Here is a 14,941-nt window from a genome sequence, read left to right on the forward strand (position 1 = left end):
CACGCCGCAGAACATAATTTAAGGCTTTATTTGTCTCGGCCCGTTGCCGCATTTGTATTACAAGTGTAACAGAACAGAGTCATAGTAATGAAGTTCGCACGCCCTTTTGTTCACTGAACATGACGTGATGATATTGTAGTGCTGAACAAAAATTTGATTGAGGTTATCAGCAGTTCGTTGAGTCCTTGACTCAGGAAGCTTACGACGTAGGTATATAATTTGTGAATTCTTGAATCTCGAAAGTATCATTGGTAAACAATATATCCGTAATATGTGCTGTTACACTTGATAGAAAATTGCGATCATAATTAACATCATGAAGATTCTATCAGTCGGATGCATGTTTGTTCTTATCTCATTGGCTTCGAATCCAAAAGGATATGGGCAATTGCCAAGCGGAGGTAAGGCAACATTTGTACTCGCTTATATAAAGCTGTAAAACGAATTGAGTACCAGCAGATTGCGCGGTCGAGGCTAACTGGTATATACATGTCCCCTCTGCAAATATATAGACTCATTCAAGACTGATGTGAATGTGTTCAATTAGTCATGGGCTGGACAATCAGTGGATATGGTTATATTGTGCTATACGCGGTGGTTCTCAAACTTTTCAACAAAATTCATGAAACGGTCCTTTGTCCAATTTTTAACTGACTCGTGGTCCCGTACAAAGTTCAGGTGAGTGTAGTCCAGTTTATTAATAAAACTTCACCATTGCACTGAAAAGATAGGAAGTTGTCGAAAGGACATGGAGTAGTATTTGAGATCAGACACCCACCTGGGCCTAGGCGATGTAAAGAGGAGGCATGCACAGTGCACACTGAATGAAAAGTAAAAGAGGTTAATATAAAAGGACAATTAGCGACAAAATGAGGTGGCATGTGACGGTAGGCCAGATTGATATGTCAGGTCGTGGTCCGGTAAAGTAGAAGCAGGCTGACTAATATTTATTCAGTAGAAATTGCTTGTATTTCGACTTCAATGTGTATTTGATCGACGACTGACGGATAGCCGGTGAGATACTGATCCATAAATTAGGTCCGGCATATTAGTTGACTAACGATATAATTTTGAGCCACCTTCATGTTTGGTTTGAAAAACAAGCAGCCTGAAAGTTTTGATATTACAAAGATTTTACAGAAGTTTTTTCTGGATCATATGAATTGTTTGGAACTTGCTTGGCGGTCCAAAAAAAATGTCTCGTGAACCTCAAAAGAACCGCGGACCCCAGTTTGAGAACCACTGTGCTATCGGTTCAAAAGGTTGGATGATTAGCCGACTAGCCGATTAGCTAAGGATCATCCGGCTACTTCAACAGCATCTGCCGGTTGGCTGAGCCAATGTCGAGTACGTTCATATGTAGGGGAGATGTGGTACCGATGGATCAAAAATTGCAAAATGATCTCTGACCCTCAAATCTTCAGCCGAGAATAGCAGATCTTTTGCTGTCTCAACACTTCGATACAAGCTCTAACTATATAACTAACGATATATCGCGGACATTTACATGAATATCCGCCATTTCAAAAAATATTTATATACGTTTAAAATTTGTTGCTCGAACGTGTCATCGGTAGGGCTGGGCACAATGATTCGAGTACTCGAATCTGAATCGAGTATTAATTTTAATGATTCGAGTCGAGTAGTAAAAGTCGATTTTTTCGAGTACTGAAATTATACGTTCCTCGCCACTGAAAGGTAATTTGTCAACGAGAATTATAATTCCGATACTAATTTCCACTGTGGATGCCTTGAAACCTTGGTTGGACGTATCGCAGCATACGAAACATATAGTATACAAGCTACTAACGTTACAGAAAATAACACATTTCCAAAATTATGACCATCCCACAACATTGCCACAAAGTGCAAAGAAATCCGTATGGTTGAAAAATACCGGAGAATTTGTAATGTGACGGAATACAGGCATCATATTCTTTGTGGTAGCATAAAAAGTGCTCAATTGATCTTTGACATATGACATTCTGTTATGACGTCATAATGACTGATACTCGAATACTCGACTCGACTCGAAGCATATTACGTAATTCAGAATCGAATCACTCAGGTACTCGATTTTGCCCAGCCCTAGTCATGGGTCCCCATCCGGTGGGTCCAAAGGCACACTACCATGGTACCTATGACACATATACGCTCAAAAACTCAAATTTGTTAACTTGTTTTGTTGTGTACTGTAAGCTAAGCTACAGCAAGCCAATGAAGAATGTTTCGTCGCGACCTTCAAGAATAAAATAGATTATATCAACTCAAATGTTGGCATAAAATCATGTTTTGATTTACGCCTAAACTTAGAAAATTAATGCCACATATATATTACCCGCAAATCGACATTTTGACTTTCAAATACCTCGTAATAGTGATAAAACACCACAGGTAACTATGATTTACAGCCTATACATATGTAGGCGAGTTTCTGTTGTTAAGTGATTAGTTGGTCGATCTATTTTGCTTGATTTGGCTATGGTACCATAGGTCCCCCACTCCATAAATAGTGTAATTGACTTTGAAATAGTCCACTCGAGGATGGTATTGATTCGAAAAATATCTGCCATTATATACCCTGATACAAGCCCTATATTTCACATCAAAAATTATGGCGGGTTTGTTAGTCTGAAAGGTGATATAGAAAACTGCAAATGTCGATCCAAATTTACTTTGCACCCCCTAAAACGTAAATCATTCGTCACGGACCCCATAACTCACGCAGGTCGAATTTTTTAGCATGTGAGGAAAGATTCTGTCAGCATGTAATTGTAGACAAATTCACGGAGTGTAATCATGGAATTATCATGGAGAATTTTTCAAGTATTTTCGGTCCCAGTGATCCATCGGTACCACATCTCCCCTACAACACTCTATTCCTATCAAAGTTACAATACGGAATTCTTTATTGTGGTGCTGCCTGCAAGAATACAATTGACCCACTGCAAAAACTTCAACATCGGATCATCCGTATCATTGCCAAATCCCCACGGGGGCCTGGATGTGCAACTGATAAATCGCTTCTCAAAAGATTTGGTGTTCTAAACATAGCAGCTATGAGGAAGCTGGAAATTGCCAAGTTTATGTATCAGTTTCATTGCGGTCAATGTCCCTCAAATTTTAACGATTACTTCACCTCGGAGACAAAAGCGCTCAAGTAGGCCTACAGCACACGCGCGTCAACGAAGAACAGCTACCATATGATCAGGACTGAATACAAGAAAACGCATAGCTTTATCAAGTATGCCGGACCCCAATTGTGGAACAGCATCTCGCCGGCTATCCGACAGTCGTCGAGCATATATGTCCGCATTCAAGTCGAAATACAAGCAATTTCTTCTAAATGAATACTAGCCAGTCTTCAGCATTACCGGACCACGAGGTAACTTCGACCTCGCCTTCCGCCACATGCCACCTCATTTTGTCGCTTGCGTATAATATTCTCTGCATTACTTTTCATTCAGTGTGCATGCCTCTTATTTACTTCGCCTAGGCTAAGGTGGGTGTCTGATCTTAAAGGCTACTACAAGTTGTTTCGTCACCTTCCTATCTTTCCATTGTATCGCAGTCTTGTGATGTTTTGAAACTATGAAAATATTATTCAACCTGATTGAGTACATTGTACAACCAGCGGTTTTCAACCTGTTCGACCTCGCGGACGGTAAAACTTCAAAGCAAATGTTGCGGACCGTTGAACCTTAAAAAATCAAAATCATGACCATTAAGATACAAAATTCTAATATATTTGGCGGACCGGCAGGAAACTTGCCACGGACCGGTGGTTGAGAACAACTTCTCTAAACAACACACACACACTTACACTACATAGCAATAGACTCGCGCTTATCGCCCATTCAGGTCATTTGCGCCATGATAATGGATGTTGTAATGTTCATAGGTATCTTTGCTTCCTTCTTGGTACGCATTACGGACGCATCCAGTCACGCATCGATTCACCAGCTTTCTCTCTCGCTTCCATGCGTCCTCGTCAGTGTCGTGTATAGCCTACTGACGATTTTCCAAGTTCGACTTCACTTGATCCATCTGGGCTTTTCGTATGACCCGCATACCATACTCAATGAGGTCAGCGATGAGGAGTGCAGATATACCTCCAACAAATAGATATTAGATACTTGCCCAAGCCGGGGTTCGAACTCGCTTTGGTATCGTAGAAAAATAACGATGCGAGTGGAAATACAATTCATTGCTGTTGCAACGATGATGGAATAAGAATTGAAAGCAGATAGCCAAAACAGCGTTTCGTAAATCGACCTTATCTTATTACTTATACAGTTATTTTCGGAAATAACAAAATCCAGCATATCGTTTTATCTGAGAATCTGTCGTTGCACATTATACGCCAGTGGTTCTCAACCTTTTGGTCTTCACGGACTCCCGCTAGGGTAATTCAAAAATAACTTTTTTTTTCCAAATTTCCCTCGCTTAGTGATCAAATCGTCAGGTTGCCCCAAAAAACGCTACACACCAAATTTTGGGCAATTCCGGACAACAAAGGCCGTGCAATCATTAATTGAAATTTCGACCATTTTTGAAATTATAGTATTTACGGTGGCTAATTTCGAAACTTCAATGTGACGAAATATCGTGTTCCAGGCATGCCTGAAGGAAAAGGGAAGCTTTTTTCACTGGTTTACATCTTGATGCTGGGCTCATGGGCTGTGATAGAGTTGAGATAATGAAATTGCTAAATAATGAAAAATTAATTTGGCATTGATTTGTTGGAAATTGGTCAACAAAATTGAAACTGTGTCGTCAAAACGATGGTGATTAGCTAATAAAATACTTTTAATGCTGAAATCGGGCACCATGAAGAGAAAGTGCACTGACGCACAGGTAAAATACAGCAAAATATATTTCCCGGGTTAATATCGATACCCAAAAGTATCTTTTGCCGTGCCGATGTAGATTTGACGACTTTGTGGCTGTTTTCTTCGCAATACGTTATGATATTTGCTTTTCACGACTCCGAGTATATACCTCTAGTCCTCTACAAGGCGAGTTACGAATGCTGAGTCATTATTTTCTAATTTTGGCGGATCTGCATCATAATAGGCCATTAATATGTACCGTATAGTGAACTCGTGCCAACCAACAATGGGATGTTTGAGCTTTGAGGTATGTCATGTTACCAGTTGGTAGTGTAGTAAGGAGGAATGATTCCGAGCCTTTTCTTCTGCAGTCAGAGAGTTTGCGGTGTCGATAGACAGTTCAATACACAAGATTGTGATCCAATGAAAAGATAAGGGATAAGCAAACCCTTCATAGTGAGTTCAACATGGCGTATCTACGGGGTCGTTGTCTCAAATACCGAAACACGAGACCAGCATCGCTATAAACTAGGGATGGTGTGAACGCGAGGTTCACGTTCGCGTTCTGTGTGTGAACCTCAGAAATTTAGAGGTTCACGTTCACAAACGAACCTTGGTAGGTTCTGCACTGTGAACCTTTTTCATATATTGCAATTTTCCACGTTATTGGTTAAAATTCATTGCATTTCAACTGCGGGCCACTCTATACATGGCAATGACAGCATAAAAAATCAACACTAAACATTGCATGCAACATTGACAATCTCAAAAATATTAGTTGATTTGTTACAAACGTTTGCTCGAAACATCTAGTTTTCCGTTTTTAAATATTTACTGACTCTCTGCTGTGAGCTTGACCCGCAATCACACAATATCCAGAGCGAAACACGCTACATGTAGGTATAGTCAGCGAATTCAACCAATCAATGAAATTCATATCAGAATACATCGTTGTCAAATGTAAAAAATCTAGCAGGCGTATACGGATACCATCTTGATTTGATATGTGTATTGTATCACATAAAAAAAATCGGTGTGATTGGGGTGTTGGACACTCCTGTTTAACTTGTTAATGGGATGATATAGGTATAGCAAGTATAGAAACCCTTTTTACATTCTATTCAATATCAATGTAGCAGTACTAAGACGCCGAATACATATTACGGTCTGATCTATAGACCGTTTACGGCGTAAGCTTATATTCTTGAAGTCTTCGTCGAAATTGTTGGCAAAGCGAAGGAAGACATTGATTTTATGGGATAATTACATCATTTGATTGCTCCAGTTGATGTATTTGGCAACCTTTAAAAAGTCAGTATGTACTTCAGCATTGTGGCATAATGAGGCCCAAGTCTTCACTGAATATCTTATTGTACATTAATATATCACTTCACTGAAATATAGGGTTGGAATTACAAATATGACGTCACGTGACGTCATGAGGTTCACGTTCGTGTTCACACAGAACCTTTCAAAAAGGTTCGCGTTCACACGAACCTGAACCTTTCAGAGGTTCACACCATCTCTACTATAAACCTAATTTTGACATGAGATTCCTAGAACATCGAATCGCGAGATACTCGAGTTCATCTAATATAAATGTCTAGAGAATGATGTGGGATCTCTGAAAGTCGACATAATGTCTCGTAAGTAGTAGTTCGCTTGCCAGAGTAATATAGACATTGTACCGCAGGATATCGGAAAAAACAAGTATCATAATGTGTTGTGATGACAACATCCACAATCTCATTTGCTATGATTACGTGAAATTCACACTGGTGCGCCAAAAGATATCGCCTAAAGTCTGGGAAATATATTTTACTGTATTTTACCTGCTTCGCAATTTATTTTCACTTTATTGTCCCGTATTTCTGAGCTGAGAGTATTCATATGCGATCACTATCGTTTTCATGGCGCTCGTTCAATGTAGTTCCAGCTTATCAGTGTCATATTCATTTTTCATATATTAACAATTTCATGATCCAATCTCGATCACAGCCCAGTATCAAGATCTAAACCCGTGAAAAAAGTTTTACCCTCCCTTCACGCATGCCTGAAACACGGTATTTCGTCATATCGAAGTTTCAAAATTAGCCACAGTAAATACTATAAATTCAAAATGGTCGAAATTTCAATTCAAGATTGCACGGCCTTTACTGATCGGAATTGACTGAAATTTGGTGTGTAGCGTTTTCTTAGGCAACCTGACGACTTTATCATTAAGACAGTGAAATTTGAAAGAAAAGTTATTTTCGAACAACCCTACCGCGAACCCCCAAGTCTTAGTTCATATTTAGCTCAATTATCGTGCAACCCCGGCAGACCGTTTGGGAACTACTGCTGTTGGGTGTTGTAGGCAAAATTTATATTCGGTCCAACTAAAAATTGATCCGGTAATTTTAGCGCATACTAGCATCAACTCGGAAACTGTTTGAGATGATTTTCGTCTTGAATGGAAGCAATCGGCAATGTTGGTTTTGGAGTGGGTTTGAACCTGGCTATATATAAAGCTACTAATTACGTAGTGCAGTTGGGCTGCAGAAGGCAATTGCGCAATAGGCTATAGTTTGACATTGAACAATCACGAAATTCGGCATTTCGTTTATGGAATAGAAGATCCCGAGCAGAGGTCACCAACGCGGTGCCCGCGGGACCCAGGTAGCCCGCGAGGACCAGATGAGTAGCCCGCGAGCCTGTTCTAAAAATAGGATAACAGCATTTACCAATATTCGTCATATTATTACCAGCGAGCTTTTAAATATATACATTGATTGATTTAGCTATTCGTCTTGTCTAAATCATACTATCATGTAACTTACAAATGAAAATACATATATGTTTTCATTCGTACAATCACTGTTAGACTTTGTTATATTGTCCACTAGAGACTTCTGGTTGTATTAATGAGCAGAACAGGCATGGTGCAAAAGGCCTTAATTAGCCGAGAAGCACCCCCCCCCCCTACATACAATAATACATACATGCACCCGAATGAAGAGCCCTGTGCTAGATCACATCGGAATCATGACATGTATACACTTATACAGTCGACCTATTTTTCTATTATCAAAGCCTTTTGAACGCCATATCTTCAGGTTGATTGTCAGTAAGTATATAGGCTTTTATGTATTTGTTCATATGTATGTCGACGGACGACATTTTAGATTTGTCTTTTTCCCAGACACTGACTGCCGTGAAAGTCCTAAATCCGGACCGTGTTTAGCATGGCTGCTCCGATATTATTACGACGCGGCGCAAAACGCATGCAAAGAATTTACGTACGGAGGCTGCGCTGGTAACACAAACAACTTCATGACTAAGGACGAATGCATGTCCGTATGCGGAGCGAGAAAGTAGCAGTAAGATACATATAGCCTTTGCCATGTGCGTTCTACTGCTAATGTATAGAAACGAGAAACAACCGTTAACTTGGGGTAGTGGACCGCAACAGATCTATATGTAATGTGGGATGAGTCCTGAAAATCGATCACCATGAGATTTCATTCCACTAACGGCGAGCTGAAGCTACTATATGCCAGTGCTTTGTAACGGTTACCCGCTGGCCGCTGAGCGGTAGTTTTCTCGTGTCAAATCTCACCAACCATACATGTTCATTGAATCTTCTTCTTTATGCTTACAGGCTACAAAGACAATATTTTATTCAAAGACGACGTTATGTGGACAAAGCAAACTAACACCTCCGGAGTTCTTGTACATTTTGAAATTTAGGTTACCCGTTACATCCATATAATACACTTGCCGAGAGCTGACTAAAATCTTGAGACAATAAATATTTCCTCTCAACACGCGATATGTCTACTGAAGTTTGTCAATTGATATGAAAGAAAGTATATGCATGATACAAGTGTTGTTTCTGTACCAATAGGCTACCTAATAGGGATGGTGTGAACCTCTGAAAGGTTCAGGTTCGTGTGAACGCGAACCTTTTTGAAAGGTTCTGTGTGAACACGAACGTGAACCTCATGACGTCACGTGGCGTCATATTGCTAATTCCAACCCTATCTTTCAATGAAGTGATAGCCTATATTAACGTACACGATACCTAGCGACGACTCGGGCCACATCATGTCACAATGCAGAGTACATGTTGGCGTTTTAAACGTCACTAAATGTTTCAACTGAGGCAATCAAAGGATATAATACTCCTATAAAATCAATATCTTCTGTCGCTTTGCCAACAATTTCGACGAGGACTTACCAAGGAATATAAGCTTACGCCTTAACGGTCTAGGCCAGTTCGGACAATATATTCGGCGTCTGAGTAGCCTATCGCTACATTGATATTGAGCAGAGTGTAAAACTGGTTTCTATACTTGCTACCGATATTACCCCATTACCAAGTTTTACAGCAGTAGACAACACCTCAATCACAAGGATTTGGTTCTCGTGATGCAGTAAAGATATGAAGTCAAGATTGCCCCGTACCCCTGCTAGCTTTTTTGCATCAGAAGACGATATCAATCTCATTGATTGGTTGAATAAGCATCATTCGCTGACTAAGTATTTTGCTCGTGATGTGTGATCGCAGGTCAAACTCACAGCAGAGAGACACTAAATATTCACAAACGGAAAGCTGAATACTTCGAGCAAACATTTGTTACAAAGCAAGTAAAACTTTTGAGATTGTCAAGGTGCATGCTCGTTTATAGTGTTGATTTTAATGCTGCCAGCGCCATGCATAGAGTGGCCCGCAGTTGAAATGCAATTAATATGAACCAAAGATGTTATAATGAAGTGAAAATTGTAATATATGAAAAAGGTTCACAGTGCAGAACCTACCAAGGTTCTGTTGTGAACGCGAACCTCTAAATTTCCGAGGTTCACACACAGAACGCGAACGTGAACCTCACGTTCACACCATCCCTACTACCTATGCACTACCAGCCCAGCGGTTCTCAACCGGAGTGGCGACTGGGCTGCTCAGGGGTGCCGTGAAAAAATGAGGTAACGAGGATTGCTTTCGACATATAACAAAATTAAGAACACAAATTATTTGTAGCATTTGGGAAGCTGATTACGAAAAAATGATCATCACCCCGGCAACAACGTGGACATTATATTCAGATTTGGTCAAAACTTATGACCTTTTTTTATTCGCCGCTATCGGAATCTGGGGATGAACACTGAACAGTCAGTAATATGACCTGGGTTGTTGACAGAGGTGGTCAAAGTAGTCAAGAAATCTGCTCAAGTAGAAGTAGAAGTAGCGGCGAAAAAAATCTACTCAAGTACGAGTAGAAGTACTTCTTCTATAAGTAACCTAAAACTACTTGAAGTAGAAGTAGAATTGACTGACTTTAAAAGTACTCAAGTAAGTAAGTAGTTATTAAAACGATCCGAATTCGTTCACATGGATTGTAAAAAGGTGCAAATTGAGCTATGCGATAGGTGACGAGCTTGATTCATATTGATGCATACCAGCAGGTATCCAATTTTCGATAGCATAAGCATCCGTCCATATCATGGGATGAAAATGATAGTATTGATATGGAAATGCGATGCTAATCCTCTGTTTTCTCGAACAGCACGTTTTAGAAAATGGCATGGTATGGCGCCATTCCCCATATTATAATGCCCGTAGTTTAGCCGAAGAGCAATACGGAGAAGTTATATTGGATACGGTGTAAACACTTTGCGCGATTAGTAAACGTTAATAGAAATTCTGGTGGACCATAAAAATGCCATATTGTGTAGCTTTATTTCCAGAAATTAAAGGCATTACCACACTTGCTTTTATACTTCAACATGTATGTTATTCAGACAAAAGAGCTGATATTAATTATAACTAGAAGTATATGATACTGGGAATTGAAAGTGAAATATAAATACTACTTCTAAAAGCCGAACATGTATTTCATGTTTTTAGTCCAGAAAGTTTCAACGGTGGTATGCTAAAACAGCGCTGATACTAAAAAAAGTCAGAGTTCACTATTCCAGATTTGGACACGCCATGGACATGCTAGATTACGATGTGACAAGTAAATGCTAGATTGCGAAGCATCAGTTTCAAACGTTATGATGAGCCATATATACTGAGATGAATTATTTGATATGGGCGAAGGGCGACAATGTGGTGTGAACGGAACCACGCCAACCCTCTACCTAAATTATATTCACCGATAATTTCGTGAAATCATACTGGTCACTCCGTATCCACTGCGCGAGAAGCGCGACGAAAATTCTGGGCTTTACTAAAATTTTATGAAAATTAAATGTTGATACTTCGTGAAAGCAGCCCCGAAATTCCTCAGGCTATCTTCCTGATTGGAAGATTGAACTACTTCTACTTGACAAACTGAAAATAGCGAAAAGTAAGTAAGTAGATAACAAAATATTAAGAAGTAGAAGTAGAAGTAGCGAAAATCAGATCTACTTGAGTAAGTACCAGAAGTAGAAGATAACTACTTGAGTACTTCGAAAAAGTAGAAGTACTTCGTTACTGACCACCTCTGGTTGTTGACATGCTTAAATCCCACAATGTCCGCTTTAGAGGCAGGATATATGGTTACAATTTGCCGCCCTCGCCACGACGAACGAATCCAGGGCACTGTGGAGTCAGAATGAAAATAATACTAACATTCACCCAGGGATATCCCTGCATTCACCTTACAGATTTCAATCTCAAAGCAAAATGTCCGAGAAATAATGACCAAGTCGGAATATGCATCGAGCCATTGACACCAATAGCGGCATATAGGCGACGCCATGATGAAACTTTTAGGAGGGCGAATGAAAATTGGTGGGAAGGAAATAATTTTTCAGTAATGACATACCATCACGTAATTGTAATTCATACCAGGCGGTTCGATGAAATGCGAATCCAATGACGAGTTACTGATCCAATCTTTCTGTCAGCACTGAGCTATATTGTAGTGCGGAGCATGGACCGGAGCCGGATTGGATATCCGGCCGGATTTTTACAATTTTGGCCGGACCGGATCGAAGCCGGATCAGTACTTTTTCTGTTACGGCCGGAGCCGGAGCGGAGCCGGATCATTACTTTTTTGATACGGCCGGAATCTTTATGGATAAGCATAACTTTTATAACTAAATAACCACCAACCAACCACACGCAAGTAACCGCCAAGCCAGTGAGAACATAAACGAGGCATATTTATCAATTCACGGAACCCCCGTACCGTGTAGGGCCGGACTTTTTCATTTTTGTCCGGAGCCGGATTGGTGCCGGATCAGTACTTTATCCTGATACGGCCGGAGCCGGTTCGGAGCCGGATCAGAGAATTGAACAACCGGATCGGAGCCGGACCAGAGAATTTGTCGATCCGCTCCGCACTACTATATTGTCAGCTGAACTTCAAGATCCGGATCCGAAAAGACCATGTTATTTCGGTTATACCTGAATACCGGAATGATTGGATTCAATTACCTGCTCCAGATTTTTCATTAAGGTTTAAAATTATGATATTAAGTCAACCATGAACAACCACATAACTAGATAATTCCAATTGTCTAATTCTAATCTAATTTGCCATGCTAGTAGTAGCTTGTAGTCTGCGAACAATTTTCTAGTTTCGATCACAAACAGAACAACAGCAAAGAAAAATAGATAGTTAACAAAGGCTTGTTCACTTTCATGCTGCCCTTAACTACATCAAGAAAAAGAGGATGATTGCTTCAGATCTATCCAAGGAAAATATATTAGAATAGAGGATGAAGTTGAAAGATATTTCGCAGCAGAGTGTGATAGCATGGACTGTGATGTTTGAGTTACTGGAAGAGACAATCGTTTTCCTCACCTCAGGGCTTTCATTCATGCAGGAAAACTGTATAATGTAGGTGTCGACAACTCAAAACGTGCCGCGGGTCACTTTTCATATTTTGTAGAGTCCGCGGGCCGCAAGAATGCAATATCGAGACTACATAGGCCTCACAGTTGATCAACCACGTTGTTAAAACTTTACGTTAGAGTACAACGCCGTGCTCTGCTCACTAACCTGGGCGATGTAGCCTAAATGGCCACCACAAAAGAAGTAATACATTATTAAAGAAGAACAAATACAACAAGAAGTATCATGATCCTAAACGGGCCACGTGTTGGTGACCCATGGTTTAGTGCAAAACGAGCCAACCTTGGTGCACATACGTTAACCATTCTCATGCTTATCGGAATGCACTGTGATTTGATATGAACCGAATTTCATTTTTGCCGTATTTCATTCTCGTTCGCAATTTCATTAAGTTTCCAAATTTTTGCGAATTCCGTACTTCTAATTCTAATCTAAAATTTGAATTTTTCTTTTTCATAATTTCATAACAAATCATGTATGAGCTGGTGTGTGTGTGTCTTAACCTCCAGGGCACCCCTGAGACTGGCTCAGGGAATCTCCAGTGTTCCATGGAATTGCTCTCCCCATTATGACCTGCTTGATTTTCCAGATTTTGGCCTTGACACCTTTGTTATAAAAGTTTGCTCGAAATATTCAGCTTTCCGTTTGTGAATATTTAGTGCGCTCTCTGCGGTGAGCTTGACTCGATATCACACAAAATATAGAACGAAATACACTACATATAAATAGTCCGCGAAAGATGCTTATTCAATCAATCAATGAAATTGATATAAAGAATACATCGTTTTCTGATGCAAAAAATCTAGCAGGCGTTCGGTATCCATCGTGATTTGATCGGTTTATTGTATCATAAAAACCAGGACGTGAATGCACAGAGCATTTTCATGATATAATTAATATCAATTTTAAAGCGCAGTATTATAAGTCTGATTTTCAACGTTACTTAATTCGGACGACTAAAAAAGGCCATCAACATTCAACTGGCCCTCGCAATGGTTCGTAAATCTCATGTGGCAATTTGGCCGAAAATGTTAGGCCACCCCTGGTGCACACTGTACCATACACTGAAATGTAGGGTTGGAATTATCAATATGACGTCACATAGGTTCACCTTCGCGTTCACACAGAACCTTTCAAAAAGGTTCGTGTTCGCACGAACCTGATCCTTCGTGGGTTCGCACCATCCCTAATGACTGGTCGCGGTGAGTAATTTAGAAAGGTGAAATTATAACAAAATTAAAACTCATAATTACGAAACAAGATATACTGTATAACCCCAATGCAATGCTGCACCATGGTAATGAAAACTACATTTCTGCAAAATCTATCCAACAACTTTATGCTACTCGAAACACACACACACATTTTTCAATAATTTAATATGTGATGTAGTAAGTTCTACGGAGAGATATAGTTTGTGTGAATATAATGATCGCAAAGAGTATATATGAGTATATACTTATGAGTAAGTGGATGAAATGGACATATATATTTTGTTATTGGTGGTTAAGGAATTTCACTGTATGTATGTATAGCCTACATATATAGCATGTGCAGTGTGCATGTAAATTCTCGAGATTTCATCCTTCGAAGGTTATATACAATACATTTAACCTATGATACATCTGTCATCGATTACAACATAGATATAAATATATGTGTGTGTTCGAGAAACATTGTTCGTGACCTAAAATACTTAGTATTGGTAATGTCGCGTGCCTTCACTGTCCAATCCCATTTGTAGTAGACAGCTTTACCAGGAAGTTCTACTTGGTCTCAGTTGCGTCATTGACGTGACATCACATTGCTGATTCAGAGCTTCATCACAGTAATGCAGTGACATTATATCTATGAATTGACCGAAGAGCCTTTCCCGTTACCGACGCATTCCGGAAATGATTTATGTAGTGCGATATTGAAAGGGTTCGCGAGCTCCCTCAAAGTCAGGCTGTATCAAGCCCAGCGTACTGCAAGGTTTGAAGCTGAGTTAGGTCTTGAAAATCGCGAGAATTGGGAATATCGTACGCTATTATGCACATTGCACACAGTGTTGAATATGGGAATATTGTACCTGTGCATGTGTAATGATAATGTCTCTGATTGATAGGTCCACGCGCTACATTTAAATGTGTATATAGTGAAAGCTGTCAATATTGTTAGGTAATTTAGCCAATGTAATGATGAAAATATAGCGACAAAATCAGGGAAATTTCGAAGTGCAAAGATTCAACGGAACAGGTGAGCATCGTAAAATAAGCGGAATAACGTATAGGAACTGTT

The 14,941-nt window shown here is 39.9% G+C and overlaps 1 protein-coding gene and 1 long non-coding RNA gene across 2 annotated transcripts; one reads left to right on the forward strand and one right to left on the reverse strand.

Moving 5' to 3' along the window:
* The first annotated feature begins 247 nt into the window (after positions 1 to 247).
* Positions 248 to 8,643, forward strand: LOC145449703 (kunitz-type serine protease inhibitor 2-like). The gene is made up of 3 exons (XM_080328117.1): positions 248 to 401; positions 8,014 to 8,191; positions 8,473 to 8,643. Exons 1-2 carry the CDS (start codon positions 317 to 319, stop codon positions 8,187 to 8,189), a joined length of 261 nt encoding a protein of 86 aa, XP_080184243.1. The 5' UTR covers positions 248 to 316; the 3' UTR covers positions 8,190 to 8,191; positions 8,473 to 8,643.
* Positions 8,020 to 13,946, reverse strand: LOC145449705 (uncharacterized). The gene is made up of 3 exons (XR_013918330.1): positions 13,821 to 13,946; positions 9,724 to 9,764; positions 8,020 to 8,723 (listed from the first exon to the last, which is right to left on the reverse strand). It is a non-coding gene; the product is annotated as an uncharacterized LOC145449705 (long non-coding RNA).
* Between the last annotated feature and the right edge of the window lie 995 nt (positions 13,947 to 14,941).

This window comes from Botryllus schlosseri, chromosome 11 (genome assembly GCF_051294905.1).
Source record: "Botryllus schlosseri isolate E-star chromosome 11, Bs_hap1, whole genome shotgun sequence".
Lineage (NCBI taxonomy): Eukaryota > Metazoa > Chordata > Ascidiacea > Stolidobranchia > Styelidae > Botryllus > Botryllus schlosseri.